We start from the raw sequence: 16,590 nt of genomic DNA, 5'->3' as shown, positions 1-16,590 counted from the left end.
TTGCAAAAGCTTCCGTTTTTTAACAAAATGAGATAGTTGGAAAGGGCCGAACAAATCCCTTTTGATTTATTGATGTACCCATGAAGTTGAAGGAAGTTTTTGAAGCCCTAAAATAGGAATGTCACCCTCCCAGACCAGTAGGGAATCTCCTAAACTGGCCAACATGTGTAACATGTTTGCATTTCTGTGACTCTCACACGCTCTTTATTTCCCATGTAACATGCCTAATCCCTCCAGTATATTGAACAATGTTTCATGCCTTTTATAAATACAATCCTTTGTATTTGCTTCCAACCATTTGCAAGCCAGTTTTGGATTCTACCTCGCAGATCCTCTTTATTCTGACTTGCTAATTATTCCAAAAAGACTTCGTGAATATGATTGTTCTGCATTCAGACTTAATTTTCCTCTCCTTCCTCTCTCCCTTCTCTCTCTCTCTCCCCCTTCTCCTTCCTTCCTTCCTTCCTTCCTTCCTTCCTTCCTTCCTTCCTTCCTTCCTTCCCAGAATGCAGTAACTTCTCCCCACCCGTGACGGTGATCCTGCTGATCTTCTTGTGCCTTGAAGGGTTTCTGTTTCTGACCTTCACCGCCGTGATGTTCGGCACTCAGATCCATTCGATATGCAACGATGAAACGGTAAGACATTCCCCCACACACACGGTCACCGCCCCATTGCAGTTCGGACCTGCCCTTGGCACCTATCCCAACCTCCCCTCCAGCTGAGACCTTGAATCCCAGCGCACCCTCCCCACATCTGGCAGAATTTCACCAAAGTGCCCAATTAACTTGCAGGAAATCGAAAGGCTGAAGAGCGAGAAGCCCACCTGGGAACGGAGACTGTGCTGGGAAGGGATGAAGTCGGTCTTTGGCGGACAACCATCCCTGCTGTGGATAAATCCTTTCGCTGGATTCCGAATCCGGAGGCTCCTGCTCAGAGCCAAGAAGGGAGCACCTGAATTTTCGGTCTGAGCCTGCCCGATTGTGCTGAAACCCACACAAGGAGTGCGTTGTATTTATTGGGGGCGAGGCGGGGGGGGGGGAAATGCCGCCACCTGGGACCAGAGGAGTCGAACAAAAAACACACCAAACATTTTGCTTGTAGCAAGCAGAGTTTTATACCTTTATAGCCTCCTACGTCTCACTCTCTGGAAGCGGACGCTGAATTGTGGCCACACCTGGCTTCTGTTCAGCAGAACAAACGAAGCACCAAGGGGACAGGACAGTTACGCCGAGGAAGTCCAAACAGCACCTCCACTGTGGTAATGGGATTTTAGGGGACTGCTTAGGCATTCATGTTTGCCAGATCTCTTCTTCGTTGGGAGTCTTTTTTCTCTCTGTGTGACACATTGATTTCTCCTCTTTTGAAAAGACTGTTCCTGGAGCCATCATTGTCAATCATGAGACACCGCTGTCAGTCCCAAGACATGTTGGAAATGGCTAGTCAAACGCAATCTCCGAAACGAAAAAAATCAGGTCTCTTTTTTTTTCTCCATGGTGTTTTTTTTTCTGTTTGCCCCAACGAGCTCGGTTAGGGTGGGTGATGATCTCGCAGGGCTTCCGATTCTCCCACGAGAAGCTCGCACGGGGGAGGTCCCAAATCCCCCCCACCCCTCGCCGGATCGTTCCTTTTCAGGTTCAAACCAAAGCGCTAAATAGGGAACAACTATAAGAACGAGTTACTCATTCTGCTTCTGGATGCTTGCGTCAAATGCCTGGGGTTTTGCTCTCGCTTTAAGGGAAGCCTTTCTCTGCGATTTGGGGAGGTCTGGAACGGATTTTAAAGAAAAAAAAGCCCCCCCCCCCGAGGTCGAACCCTCTTAAAAGTCAGCAAACTCTGTGTTATCTTTTTCATGCCACCAAGCAACGGTGACATGTCAAGTTAGGCCAGTACGTTTTTCACAAAGTTCCCCCGGCTACGAGAAGCAGTGCTAGGAACTCGGCAGACCCGGTTGTTGGAAAGGAAGTCTCTTTTGAAGTTCAGCCGGAGTTAGTTTGGAAGGGCATCTCTCCAACGCTTCTCAAGTCAGTCCATTTGTTTTTGAAGAAGCTGCCTTAGATCAGTGTCACGAGAGTATACAGGTAGTCCTTGACTTGCAACCGTTCGTTTAGTGACCTGTGGCTGGCTGTGGGGAATTCCAGAAGTTGAATTCCAGGTGTTTTAAAAGTTGCCATGGTGGAGAAACACTATATGCTAAGGAAAGGTTCTTAGAGGTTGAAAAGACGCTCTATTGAGGAAATACCCCAGGAAAGGCATGTGGGCGTTTTAAGTTCACCTAGAATTCAGATTGGTCATGAAATTCCACTCGTTCCCTAATGGTAATTATGCTTAGATTATGCTTAAAGTAAAAAAAGCAAAAAGATTGCCCCCTCTGCAGCCTCCTTGTAACCAGAAGATTCAGCGCAGCTCTTGAGTATGTGTGTAGTACCACAGCAGTGGCAGCTCATATTTGTGTACATTTTTTGGCTTCCTTTATTCTTTGTTAGCAAGTCAAAAAAATAATACACACACACACACACACACACACACACACACACACACACACATAAAAGAGCTGCTTTTAAGAGTTGTCCTAACTCTTAAAAGGGATGAGTGTTTTTTATTCTGTAATGGCATCGCATGCTTCTACCCCATCGCTGGGCATCTACGGGGACGGCTGGAGGATACCCATATGATGAAGGTGTCACACGAGTGTTGGCACTTCACGTACTTATGCACCCGAGGTTGAGATACAGGTTCACCAGAACTGCATTTGCACACTGAGATGTATGGATTATGGAGGGCTTGGGTGGACACCCCTGAGTCTGGTTGATCTCTTAGAGAAGATTTTGAGTTGAGTGAAGTTCTCTTGGTGTTGATGAAGCATTTCCGATTCCTTCCATCAGCATTTGGAGGGTGGCACAGTGGCTTAGTGGTTAAAGTTGGCAGCCCAGGTTCGAGACCCTAGCAGCACGCGACGGAGTGAGCCCCTGTCCTCACCTCAGCTCCTGTCAACCTAGCAGTTCGAAAGCATGCAAGTGTGAGTAGATAAATAGGTATCACTTCGGTGGGAAGGGAACAGCACTCCGTTATGTGCTGGGCACATGACCACAATGTCTTCAGGCAGCTCTGGCTCAATGGCCTTGAAACGGAAATGGGCATCGCCCCCCTAGACTCGGTAAAGACTAGCGGAGTAAAAATCCAGAGGGACTCCTTTTACCTGTAGCACTGTAGAAAGATATATATATATATATATATATATATATATATATATATATATATATATATATATATATATATATATATATATATATATATATATATATATATATATATCTTAGACTATTTCTCAGATGAAGGCCGTAGGGTATGACCCTTCAGATGAAAGCAGCAGGCATTGGTTCCTGTCACTCAACACTGGATCCCTCTTCTTGTGGATGACCCTCACCTGAAGTCCCGTTTTTCTCATTTGCCTGTGGATTTGGGCAGACAACGTTTAGCTCGCCTCTTTAGCTGCTTGTTGCATAGTGCCTTATCTTTTTTTGTGAGTCGGGTTGTATGTTACAAGTTATGGGTCCCAGAGGGTGCTGCTGTTGTGTGGGATTCTCCTAACATCCCTACTGGGGCATGTCAACATTTAAAAACATACAGAATTGATGGAACAGAGGTGAGGAGGAAGAAGAGAGGCAAAACCACAGCTCTTCCCTTGGGCACGTTTTTAAGAAGATGTAGGTTACAAGCCAAATCTAGTGTTTCTTCTCCTTTCTGAGAGAACTTGATCTACCAGTATGTCCACCATGGTGTTAAGGAGGAATCCAATCCTCCATTCTTAAGAGGCGTTTCAGACTAATACGCATATAAAGCTATCCGTGAGTATTTCCCCTGATAACAACGGTTCGTACCGCTTTGACATCTGCCGTGCTGAAGAAATATTGAGCATTTACAGAATCCAGCCAAGGTGTGCTTGGTACACCTTACCGAACTCTTCTCAGTCATGTGAACAGAATTTAGGCAGCTCGGTCTTAGTTTGAGGTTAATCCTGGAGGAAGCTGCCAATGGGAGCAAATGCAACATATGACAAAAATAAAAGTGAAAAAAGGATCAGGTTCAAGATCTTGTTGCGGTTACAGTTCTGCCATTTGAGAATTAGGTATATTGACCTTTAAGGACCTTACTCATATAGGCCGCCTCTGGTGGCGCTGTCCTTCTGAAACTCAGCAGATCATGCAGCCGATTATGTCTGTGAATTAGCAAATATGTGTGTGGAATGGATGGAAAAGAAGTTCCTTGGTTTTCAGATCCTTGTTCTGTTGTAATTTTTTTTTAATAAAAATGTGGAATAATGTTAACTGATTGAAGGTTGGTTGATCCTCACCAGGCAAATGGCAGCTTTGATTTACTTTATGGGTGTGGAGACGTTACTCCAGGGGAGTTCTGGGTGCTTCATCACTGGAGGTTTTTAAGAAAAGCCTATCTGAAATGGTACAGAGTCTTCTGCTTGAGCAGGGGTTGGATCAGAAGACCTCCAAGGCCCCTTCCAGCTCTATTCTGATTGATTGATTGATTGATTGATTGATTGATTGATTGATTGATTGATTTAAGCGCACACTTGAGCCTCCTGTGAAGACCTAACTTTCCCACAAGCCATAAATGGCCATTCTGAAGTATTAACGTGATATATTGCCTGAAGTCTTTTAGGTACAATTTATTTTGTTCAAACATTGATATACATATTTTTACAAATGGTAAGAGGAATCTCAAAAATTTAGGTTATGTCCTGGGAGTATGCCGATCATATGTATGTATCTCTCAACTAGAACTATTATTGGACTATGGCCATCAAACTGGTTTTAAGACCTGCACAGAGGTAATCTCCATTTGGTGTTCCATCCAAACCAGTCCTGGTGTTTCCACCACAACACAATAGATGGGAGTGTAACAGAAAACAAACCACTTCACTGCCAATGTTTTATATGATAGTTTGCACCTGCTATGCTAATAATGTTGTGGGATCTTGGGGAGGACTGAAGTGAGATGCAAAATGATTTGGTTGGGCGGGAAACCTAGCAGTGTTGGCTGCCATTATGAGAACAAAGCTTGTTGAATTCAAAAAGGGACAACTAAAAAAATAAAGAGTGGATTTCCTAGAGGATCTCTTGTTTGGGGATGACCACCTGAGGCAAAAGGGTTGTTGGGATTTCGGATCCAGGCGTGGGACCCAGTTTGTAATCTTCACTTCCTGTGCTGGTGGAAGGAGAAGGGAGCGAAGTTTCTGGTGAAGCTGTAGAAGAAAAGATGAACATGATAATTACTTCTCATGCATATAAGCCTTCAAAAAAGTCCTTCGTGATATGTTCGGTAGATCCTATTCCTCAATGGATCCACTCCTTATCTACTGTCTTCCTGCTACTATCCTTGATCGCCACCCTTTCATCCATTCTGTACCACCCACCCACTCTGGTCTTCTTGTATATTCCAAGCATTTGTATCCTTTGAGTCAATGGTCAAGGTTCAACCACAATTTCCCAGTTGAAACATTGAGAAACTGGATACCTACAGACTGAAATAGTGTGAATGACTGAGCCGATTGTGTTAGGCAGCACGATATGACCTGGAAGAGGCTCCATATTATGGCTGGAAGGACCTGGCTGGTATTGGGGCATATCCATGCTTGTTCCTGCACAAGAAGAAAGCCATCTCAGTCCAATCATATTTACTTTAAGACTTGTGGACTTCAACTCCCAGAATTCCTCAGCTAGCATGGCCAGCTGAGGAATTCCAGAACTTGAAGTTCAGAAGTCTTAATAATTGCCAAGCTTAGACAGCCCTGTTATCTAGGTTCATCATCTCCGCAAAAAACAAAAAAACAAAACAGGTTTGGAATGAACCCCCAAGCCTTCCACACAATTGGTGGATTTGGGGGCAGTTTGGACTCTTTTGCTCCTGTATAATTATTTTGGGATTTAACGAAGTGGCCTGGTGTGTAAGGAAGCCATAACAACATCTTTTTTCCCCCCTGTAATCACCAATTCAACTTGGTTCCAGCTCTTTTTTCGATGCCGAGATCCATCTGAATGCCCTTGGAGGGTTAAAACTAGCCAAGCCGAACAGAGATAGGTGAACAGGGCTGCTGGTTAAAGGTATTGTGTATAGACCCAAGCCCAAAGCTACTTTTGTTATCCCACTTTTCTTGCAGCCGGTCGAGATGGTCAATGAAGCATCCCTAGTTGTGTTTTCTCAGCAACCACCACCTTGTGGGGTGGGTTGGTCTGTGCGAGAGGGACAACCTAATAGGTTCCTCAGAAAGCTTCTGAAGGAGGAGCAGAACCTGGGTCCCCTGGTTCCTACTCCAGGCCCTTCACATCTGCACCCAGGTTGTACCTCCAAGAAGCATTTCTTGCAGCAAGCTGTCAATCCTGGCCATGCCGAAGAGTTTGGCGAACTGAACTTGCTCTATCATCTGCCAGGTGATGCTCTGCAGCGGAGGGAGCAGTAGGAGGATGTCGCTGAACCTTCCCCGGGAGTCATATTGACGGTCATTGATGTAATCCTCCAGGTTGACCTGGACCTGGAAACGCATATTCTTGACTTTCCCTGGATCGCTCAGCCCTTTGCAGTCTGGGGCAAGGAGAAAGGGGAGAAACAAGGCAGATGGGGATGAACGTCAGCAAATGTGGTCAGCCACGATTACGGTGGGAACATGACCGAGAAGGAAAATCACCAGGAGAGGCAAAAGCAATAGAAAATTAACTTTGGTTCAGGACAAAGGGAACTTTTAAGACAACGAAGCCAAGATACCCACAGGAAGCTTGTCCTATCAATTGTCCCCAAAGTGCTTATTCCACGAGGCAACTGGACTTTCCTTTGTTTTTCCTTGAAGAGGTCTCGCTTCTCATCCGAAAAGCTTCTTCAGGTTGTTGGGTTGTTGTTGTTTTTTTAGAGTAGTAAGCTTCCTTTGTTTGCTGACACCATTACAAAAACTGATTACATTAGCAACCCAAAAAGAGAGAGAGTAAGGAGGAGGAGTGTTTACTTCAGGTAGAAGTTGCAAGGCTGTGGCTCCCGAACCGTATCTAAGTAAAAGAGAGTAGGCTGTCGGCATTAAAAACTTGTTGCTTTGAGGAACTGAACTGAAGGAGCTTCTAAAACGGGTGTCAAACTCAATTTCATTGAGGGCCGCATCAGCATTGCGGTTGCCCTCAGGGGGCTGGGTGGGCGTGGCCTACTGGGTGGGCGTGGCTAGAGTGCGTATGGCCTACTGGGTGGGCGTGGCCAGCTCTACATCATTCGCATCAAGGGTGCCTACGGGGGCCTGGGCAGGAGTGGGACAGATCTGGGGGTCTCTGGCAGAAGGAGGGTCTCTGGGCCAGGGCCAAGGCAGTGGGGGCCATTCCCTCACTGTTTCCAAGATGGCTTCGCGGGCCGCATGAAACCACTTCGCGGGCCGGATCCGGCCCCCGGGGCCTTGTGTTTGACATGTCTGTTCTAAAACATCTAGAGGGGAAAAGACAGAAAATCCTTTCGTCTCTTGAAAAAGCCCCTTTGGGACAACCATGACCTGGAGGACCGAGGATCTCCATAGAGATTGTCCTGTCAATCCCTATCATCCATTGGTAACCAAAGGGAGTTTTTAATCAAACTCGGGATGATGTGAAGGGGGGGGGGGAAAGTACCTGGATCAAAAAAGACTATGGCTTTAAGGCAGGCATATTCATTCTCGTCGATCTGAATTTCCCGTAAGGGCTTCACCAGCTCGTCCAGGATCCTGATCGCCACTCGGGCAATTTCAAGCTCTGGACATTGCATGGGGATGATGAAGTCATTGCCTATAGAAGAGGAAGAGGAAGGAATGTTGTGAGGCCTATGATCGTGATGGCTCCAGCTAATAAAGGGACATACATATTTACACCGATTTTTCCAAGCGTTAAGAAGCAGAAGCGCTTCATCTATCATTCTGGCAATTTAATCCTCCCTCTTTCCCTCGATAGGGTTCACACATAACATAAGGTTTTCATGTGGATTGCTTGGAGCATAGCAGATTATCTGTGATGTGAAGTAAGCCACTTGGATTAAGCTTCCCTGAGCCATAATCAACCCATGGTTAAGGATGGTCCATAAGCCACAGCCTAATGCCCTTAAAGATGCGCCGTGGTGGCGCAGGGGTTTAGAATCCAGTGATGCAGGCTACTTCTGCCGACGGCCGGTTGCCAGCAGTTTGGCAGTTTGAATCTCACCAGGCTCAAGGTTGACTCAGCCTTCCAACCTTCTGAGGTCAGTAAAATGAGGACTATGCTGACTTTGTAAACCACTTAGAGAGGACTGTAAAGCACTGTGAAGTGGTATATAAATCTAAGGGTTATTGCTCTTAAAGATCAATATTTGTCTGAAATGGTATAGGGTTTCCTGCCTTGGCAGGGGGTTGGACTAGATGACCTCCAAGGTCCCTTCCAACTTATTATTATTATTATTATTATTATTATTATTATTATTATTATTATTATTATTATTATTATTATTATTATCTGAGAAGGATCAGTTGATCACTTGCAATGTTCTCGCAGTATATGTCAACTGGGCTGGTCCAAAGAAGACCTAGGTGATGGGTGGAGGTGACTGAAATAGTGACACGAGTCACAGTTTTATGAAAAGATGCATGACGAAGTGGAGAAGAGTGTTTCCCAACCTTAACAGTTTTAAGATACGTGGACTTCATCCCCTGGATTTCAACTTTAAGAGGTGTGGCCTTCAACTCCGAGCATAGCAGAATTTGGGGAGTTGAAGTCCACACATCTTAAAGTCGCTGAGGTTGAGAAACGCTGCCCCAAATCACGGTGCAAGAACTTCCAGATGACCAAGTGAGATTGCTTCTGACCGGGCAGAGAGGGGGGCCTTTTCCATACAAGACCTCATCAAGCTTGCTTCAAACTGTTAATGAAGAATATCCTGGAGCTGGTGAGGAAGACTTGCTCTGTTGGCCTTCTGCAGCTGGCCGAGCCCACCGACCCCGGACACCACCCCTGATTCATTATCCCAACCCCCAATGGGCCCCTTGCAACAGTCAAGGGGTTGAGCAGCTCGGTGGGAGCCGGAGGGTGAAAGCTTTTTTTTTTAACCTAAGAAGAGAAAAAATCTTTTTACCTAGTAAGAGAAAATTTGTGTATGGAATGGAGCGCTTTGCAACTCCCAGCAAGAGATGTTCCCCTGCGTGGGCTCTTAGCAAGGCAACCTGAAAATTGCAAGAGAGAGAAGGTGTTATTGCCTACTTGAGGAACCCACATCTTCAAAACCGTTTGCAAAGAAACAAACTGTTCAGCGTTCGAGTTAGGAAGGTCACCAACCGCCCTTGTGCAGGAGGAACCATTTAGGAGCGTCAAACTGGGCAAAAGAAGGTCCTCTGCTCACCTGATCGTCCAGGGGAAGTTCACAGAACACGGGGATGCATTTTGCCCATTCCACCAGGGCTAAAAGCTGCTGCTTCATCGATTCACACACGTCGTTGATCGTGGCAATTTTCTTCATGGCGATCTCTGCGTTGTGCACAGGACGGAGAGCTGAATACTGCAAGACAAGAGGCCGGGTAACCACACACACACACCCTCCTCAGGGCACTAAAGCTCTCCCTTTCCCCTTGCCCTTTCGTTCTTCCTTCCCCTCCTTTTCCAGAATAGAGAAAGGAGAGACATTCATTTACTTTCCAACTGTATGCAAAAAACTAATTTTCTACTGATGAACAAATAAACGAAGAGATGATGCTATCCTGCCAAATCCACATTTTGCAGTGCAAATAGCCAGGGTTTTGTTGGAGTTGTTGTTTTTAACAAAATAAGTCTTAAGAAACAGTCTGTATAAAGATGAGAGAGAAAAACAGGAAAGAAAGAAAGAGAGAGAGAGAGAGAGAGAGAGAAGGCAAATGCGCATTATATTGAAGAAATTAGATTGTAAAAGGTGCACTACTCAAAACAACAGAAATGCCTATGTTTGGGGAAATATTCTTCAGCATGCACGCCCATTTCAATGCATTTTTTAAATGAGCCTTAGATTAAATGGAAACGGTAATTAAATTTACAGATGAAAACATGTGCAAATGCAATGGGCACATTTTCAGAAATGAACAACAACAACACTGGAAACATCAAAGCAATACATTTTTCCCTTCCCTACTCCATGTACGTATGTATGTATGTGTACTTGTACATGTACATGTAGATATGTATGTATGTATGTATACCACTCAGTTTATTTGGGCATAATAACAAGCTCACCTAGGCCCCCTAGCTCCAGCAGGTGGCAATGTATCACAAGCATTCCATTAACATTCTGAGTTAAAAATAAGAATGCAACCCTCCCTCCCCACTGCAAACAGATCCTTCCACTTTTAGAGTTGAGATAGATCAAAACAAATTCTGGCTGGGTAGAAAAAACCCACCTGGGGAGTTGAGTGCAAAGCTATCTATTAGAAATAAACGGGGCACTAAAATAAATGCACAGTTAAGGAACTGCAAGAAGATCTGGGGAAAGTGCATTATTTATTTATTCCTCCTCCTCCTCCTCCTCCTCCTCCTCCTACCTGCTGTGCCATTCCTTCTGCCTGGGTGAGGATGGTGATGGACAGTGCCCCGTTGTCTTCATAGCTGCTTCGCCGGATGCTGATCCTGTCCCGTTCATTCTGTACAGCTTTTTGGCAGGGAAGAAAGAAAGAGAGATGCCCAGGGAACGACCCTTCAGTCGATGGATCAGACAATCAATCAAGTTGTGCCATCGTTCGGGAACGTCTAGCTGAGGTTTCACTCTTCTGGGTGCGGAAGTGAATCCTGCCAAAGATGCTTCCCTGGGAAGACTTAAATGGACTTAAGTAGCCCCTTCCTTATGCAGGTAGCCCTTGACTTGCCACAATTCATTTAGTTATAACAGCACTGAAATAAATGATTGGCAACCGCTTTTCACACATATGACCATTGCAGCATCCCCAGGGTCACGTGATCAGAATTCAGACGCTTGGCAACTGGTTCATATTGACGACAGCCGCAGCGTCCCGGGGTCACGTGATCCCCTTTTGCGACCTTCTGACAAGCAAAGTCAGAACTTAACAACCGGGTGACTAATTTAACAACTGCGGTGGTTCCCTCAACAAACGGGGCAAGAAAAGTCATAAAACGTTGGCAAGACTCACTTAACAAAATTCTCACTTAGCGACCTAAATTCTGACCTCAGTTGGGGTTATAATTTGAGGACTGCCTGTATTAGGTGGATTGCCATGAACTTTATCTCATCATTTGCCTACTAGATTAAATACAGGATTCCCAAGAAAATGTGGGTGGCCCAAGAGGTCCAAATAAGAGTTTTAATATCTAATATTTATATGTTACATATACGTAAGGCTATAGGTCTATACATGTGTTGTATATAGTATGTTTTAAATGTGTGTTATGTATGTGTACGCTTGAGAGCAAGCAACTAAATTTCATTTTTAATGTGTGCCGCTGTGCCCACAGGAAAAAAATGACAATAAAGGTTATCTAATCTAATCTTTTCAGCACAAGGAAGGAAATGAATCCAGGGTGTCCTACAGCTTCCAATCTTTACAGGACACTCATTTCAAATTTACTCCTTACTCTGTGGTGACAACATAACTCCCTTCTTTCTGAAATATATCCTGTCTACTCATCAAAACCATAAATCACAAGCTCATTTCCTGCCCCCCCCCCCCCTTATGCACAAGGAGATGCAATTTATCATGTGCTGCGGACCTACATTCAGAAAATTCATGTTTGTCTTCGGAGTGTCATTGTTTTGCTGGCATAGTATCCTCATGCAAAGCTGCTTAGATGCTGGACAGGGTAGACTAATGCATTGAGATGAAGGGAGAAGTTTCAGGCAGGAGAATTGAGGAATTTGGGGGTCTCTGGAGTCGGCAGAAATTTTCATTAGAGCATCAGAGCTTTTTCTGCCCCTCTGATTATAACTCAAGGGAGCAAGATTAATCTGGGTTAATCTGGATCTTGAAACGTTTGGAAAAAGACCTTCCTTCCTTGCTCATTTGTGACTCATAAAAGATACTGACGGAGATTTGCTTACGTGGAACTTACTCTGAGTCATTGTCTCATCCAAAGGATAGAGAGATCACACAGCCAGCAACACAAAACGGACCATATCACACTCTGAAACAGTTGGAGGAGATTACCTTCCTTTTTCATTCCTGCTCGGAAGCATTTTTTCAGACGGCAATATCGGCACTGGTTTCTCTTGTCCTTGTCGATCACACATTGTCGGCTGAACCTGGAAGGGAAAAGAGGTCAATTTTGAGGAAAGAGAACAATTTATTTCCCAACCTGGATTGGTAATTTTTTTAGGGCTGCTTTAGCAAAACACATAGCACATTTTCCTGTCTTTCCTTGGAATTTTCCTAAAAAATATGAGAAAATTATATTAGGGTGATTCTGCTTTCCTTCATTTATTGCCCTTGTAAATCATTACCTCTTCTAAGAAATTGCTAAGGACAAAGTTTATGCTTGGGAGAAACTAAGATGTTTCCCAGGGCTACTAACGGTTGTGTCATGTGAAGATCTATGGACTTCAACTCCCAAAATTCCACAGCCAGTAGGCTTGAAGATATGCGGACTTCCTCTTCACACACAACACACAAGTGTGTACTTGAAGATGTGTGGACTTTGACTCCCAGAATTCTGGAAGTTGAGGGCCATTCCTCTTCAAGCCTCTAAGGTTGAGAAACACTTGGAAGGAAGTGGAAATTTCCCAGAATTCCCTGAAAAAGGACAGCATTTTTATACCTGCATGAATACATGTGATTCTTCCGGACGCTCCGTCTGAAGAACCCTTTGCAGCCATCGCAGCTGGAAGCACCGTAATGCTTCCCAGTTGCGCGGTCCCCACAGATGGCGCACAACGAGTTAATCCCATTGGCAAGTAAGCCATTGTTGCCGGTCTCCGAGACAAGGGCCTCTACGGGGGGAAAAAAGGCTGTCAGGCAGGCATCCTGTCAAAAGGTCAAGATGGCCGATCGCCATTATTAAGAATGATATGGACCGATAAAGATAACAACTATCCAATCCAATACAGGTAGCCCTTGCCTTTTCACCACAACGGAGCCCTAAATTTTGGTTGCTAAGTGAGATGTTTACTAAGTGAATTTTGCCCCGTTGTATGACCGTTCTTGTCACGGTTGTTAAGTGAATCCCTGCAGATGGCATTAGTAACACGGTTGTGAAGTGAATCTGGCTTCCCCATCCTCTTTGCTTGTCAGAACATCGCAAAAGATGATCACGTGACCCAGCAGGCCTCCTAAGCACATGCCAGGTGCCAAGTGTCTGAGTTTTTAATCACATGCTGCAATGGTCACAAGTGTGAAAAACTGTCATAAGCCACTTTTCCTCAGGGCTGTTTGTAACTCTGAACTGTCACTAAGCAAACCGTGGCAAGTCAAAGACCAGAAGAGAAGAGAGTCTAGAGAAGAGAGAGAGAAAAATGTTGGAAGCAGCAGAAAAATCATGGTGAACCTTCAGTAGAAAATGGAATAAGCCGCTGAAACAGAATTGCCTTTAGCAAGAAATTTCCTGACAGTTGGAACCATTAATCGGTGGAACCACCTGCCTCCAGAAGCGGTGAATGCTCCAACACTGGAAGTTTTTAAGAAGAGACTGGACAGCCATTGGCCTCAAATGGTGTAGGTTCTCCTGCTTGAGCAGTGGGTTGAACTAGATGACCTCCAAGGTCCCTTCCCACTCTATTATTCTGTCCATTCCTACCGTCAAACCTTACAAAGAATTAAAAATGCTGGCAAAAGACATTTTCTTTACACTCACTTGCCCAGGATCCCTTCTCTAATTGCTTGGAATTGCTTCCTTCACTGGACTCTCCTCTATTCCTTTCCCTAAATTTTGCGAGAACTTTTTCCTTAGTGCATCATGTAAAGTTCTTGGACAGACCTCTTCAATTACATCAACAGGATTGGTCCAGAACTGACCCTTTTGGCTCCGCTTCTCTAAAGCTGTTTTGACCAATTTTTCAAGAGGGTGCTTACCCAAGGCAAACACGTTAATTTCAAAACAGCTAGTTCCTGAGCAAGCTGGTTTACTTATTAGCTCATAAGCAAATACAACAGTACCTGCTGGAAACAGCCTTCACCTTTAGGAAAGTCTAGCGTGTGGCGTTTACAACGTGAACTTTTACCGTACATCAAGATTCTAGTCTTTTGGAAACCGAGCGAAATTCAGAGGCGTTTTGTCGCAGAAAGGGAACGAAATGTGTTCACAGGGGCGCATCTGCGTGAGATGGGCAGCGTATAAATTCAATCAATCAATCGATGAAACAAAAAGGGAATGAGCTGAATTGGATTGAAAGGAGCCTTTAGGCTTAGTGCAGAAATTTAAATTCAGCCCCACTTGGGAGGAGATGGATTGTCAGTTCATATTCCATCTAGGTTTCCCATTTAATAGGCACAAAGATGATTGATATCTAAAACCAGCCCATGAAAATGGATTTGCATAAAAATCACAATCTCAGGATGTCTAGGTATAATGCCAAAAAAATGGATATTTCAGTCAAATTACTGTAAAAAAATGTGGGTAAGAATGGCCCGGGTGTAAAAGAACTTGCCTCTGAAATATGTTATTACAGGAAATCCTCGGCTTACAAGTTTGTTTACTGACTGCTTGAAGTTACAACAACTAGTGACTTATTACCGTTTTCGCGCTTACGACCGTTGCAGCATCCCCAAGGTCGTGTGATCAAAATCCAGATGCTTGGCAACTGACTCATATTTTTGACAGTTGCAGTGTCATGTGATCGATCCCCTTTTGGGGACCTTCTGACAAGCAACTGGGGAAGCCAGATTCACTTCACAACCGTGTTACTAACTTAACCACTGCAGTGATTCAGTGTGGCAGAAAAGGTTAACAAAACTCACTTAACAAATGTCTCACTTAGTAACAGAAGTTTCGGGCTCAAGGACTTCCTGCATTCTGTAGGCCTGGGTTTTCAACTTAACCCCTGACTTCACAATGTTTCCTGTTGGAAAACACCCTTGGTCTCCTAAAACTCCAAAATGTTGCTCGGAAGTTAGGATTGGCAACTCTACGCAAAAGAAACCATTTCCTCTGTTCCCGCGGTCCATATTTTTGTTCTTAAAAAAAAAATGAAATAAAAGTTTTCCGATTCACTGCGAAATTATCAGGTGATTTTCTGTGGCTTATAGAACTGAACAACCAATCGTAAAATCTTATAGCTTTACAATCCATTCTCATAAAACCAGTATTTCTTTCTCACGTTTTAAGTCTCTAGATTTTCATCCAACCAGGAACTTCTATCGTTGTTGCCCTCGTTGGCTTTTTAGCAAGATTCAGACCCATCGCTGGTGGTTTTGAAGAGAAGTTTGACAACCAGGATGGTATAAGGTCTCCTGCCTTGGGCGGTGGGGGGAGGGTTGGACTAGATGATCTCTAAGGTCCCTTCCAGCCCTACAGTGATTCAGAACAGCAGGCACATACTTCCTTAGTAAAAGAAGTACGATTTTGCACTGAATTAATAAACAGTATAGTTCACAAGAACTGAACGCCAAGATATATGTGGACGAAGAAAAAAATATCCCGAAGGAAAAAATCACGTTAATGCCATCTTTCTTACAGTCTCCAAAACAGGCAAGCATCAGTCACAACATTTTGTAAAACAGCCCAGAGACTTAACACCAGCCTTAAAGAGTCACATATTTATTCTAGCATTATCTTTGTAGATTACTGAGCACAAAAAAAATATATATATCATCCGGTGGATAATCTGGCACCTATGGAGATGAATGTTTGAACAGCGGACACAAATCCCAGCTATACTAATTCTCTGTGAAGTTGTGAAGAAAAACACATCAATGTTTGCTGAACAACAGTGGATTCTAGATGGCCTCCCACCCCCCCCCCCCCAGCAAGAGGAAAAAGACATTTGTGGGTAGGCAGAGAAAGTAATTTCATGGAGACAAGACTGCTAAATTATCTATTTCCCCCGAAGGAACGCTTGTTTATTTCATGCTCTGTTTCTACATGCGCTCATTCTCTAAATGAGGTGGCTCAACTCTTTGTGTGCTATCTCGTTTACCAAAGGCTCTTGACAAACACAGTGGCCCCTTGTAGGAAAGACATTCCCTTATTTCTGAAATCTACCCACCAATTTTAGGAAGACAGACATCCAGACACAATCCTAATCCAGTCTTTGGCCTTACTAGGTCCAACGAAGCCAGAGCTATCTTGCTGAGAACGATTAATGAAACATTCTCTACATGCAGCTCCAGGAAAGTTCTCCAGAAGTTTGATCTGCCATCGAAATCCCAGGTCCTGGTATCAGCCCACAGCCCAGCACTTCTGTTCCTCAGAAAGTTCACCAGGACAGGCTGCTACTATCCACCCTTCGACCCCACCGTATCCTTTGTCCACCAAGAGGGCAACTAAGATAACAAAGGCTGGTTGGAGAGAGGAAAGACGGATCTCCTCACCTGCTGAATTTGTGGGCAGCACCCTCAGGTTTTCAAACTCTAGCATGGTGTACGAGGAGTCGAGAGACTCAGCATAATCTGGCATTTCCATGTCCATTAGGCTTTGACAAATCCTCAT

At 44.4% G+C, this 16,590-nt stretch overlaps 2 protein-coding genes across 10 annotated transcripts in view; one reads left to right on the top strand and one right to left on the bottom strand.

Annotated features, from left to right (window-relative positions):
- ZDHHC7 (zDHHC palmitoyltransferase 7) overlaps positions 1–15,286 on the top strand; it is a 27,833-nt gene extending 12,547 nt beyond the window's left edge. For 5 of the 8 annotated variants that reach the window (XM_083370547.1, XM_083370544.1, XM_083370545.1 and 2 more), the window contains 2 exons: positions 506–636; positions 793–1,478. In XM_083370547.1, coding sequence (XP_083226673.1) covers positions 506–636; positions 793–969 — 308 coding nt within the window. In that variant the 3' untranslated portion in view covers positions 970–1,478. Of the gene's footprint in view, positions 1–505; positions 637–792; positions 1,479–15,267 lie in introns of those variants that run through there. The other 3 variants (XR_014493415.1, XM_083370549.1, XM_083370550.1) reach the window with 3 other exon arrangements.
- LOC310645102 (hepatocyte nuclear factor 4-beta-like) lies at positions 5,122–16,590 on the bottom strand (the record flags this gene model as incomplete). Of its 2 annotated transcripts, none has more annotated exons than XM_083370542.1 (10): positions 5,122–5,258; positions 5,535–5,654; positions 6,359–6,595; positions 7,651–7,803; positions 9,116–9,203; positions 9,380–9,535; positions 10,545–10,651; positions 12,159–12,253; positions 12,766–12,955; positions 16,473–16,590. In XM_083370542.1, the coding sequence occupies 10 exons, from the start codon at positions 16,588–16,590 to the stop codon at positions 5,122–5,124; spliced, it is 1,401 nt and encodes a 466-aa protein (XP_083226668.1). The 2 variants fall into 2 exon arrangements, with proteins under 2 accessions (XP_083226668.1, XP_083226669.1); XM_083370543.1 differs by having other exon boundaries at positions 12,766–12,937.

This window comes from Vipera ursinii (assembly GCF_947247035.1).
Source record: "Vipera ursinii genome assembly, chromosome: 10".
Lineage (NCBI taxonomy): Eukaryota > Metazoa > Chordata > Lepidosauria > Squamata > Viperidae > Vipera > Vipera ursinii.
This window is presented reverse-complemented; position numbering and strand designations above follow the sequence as displayed.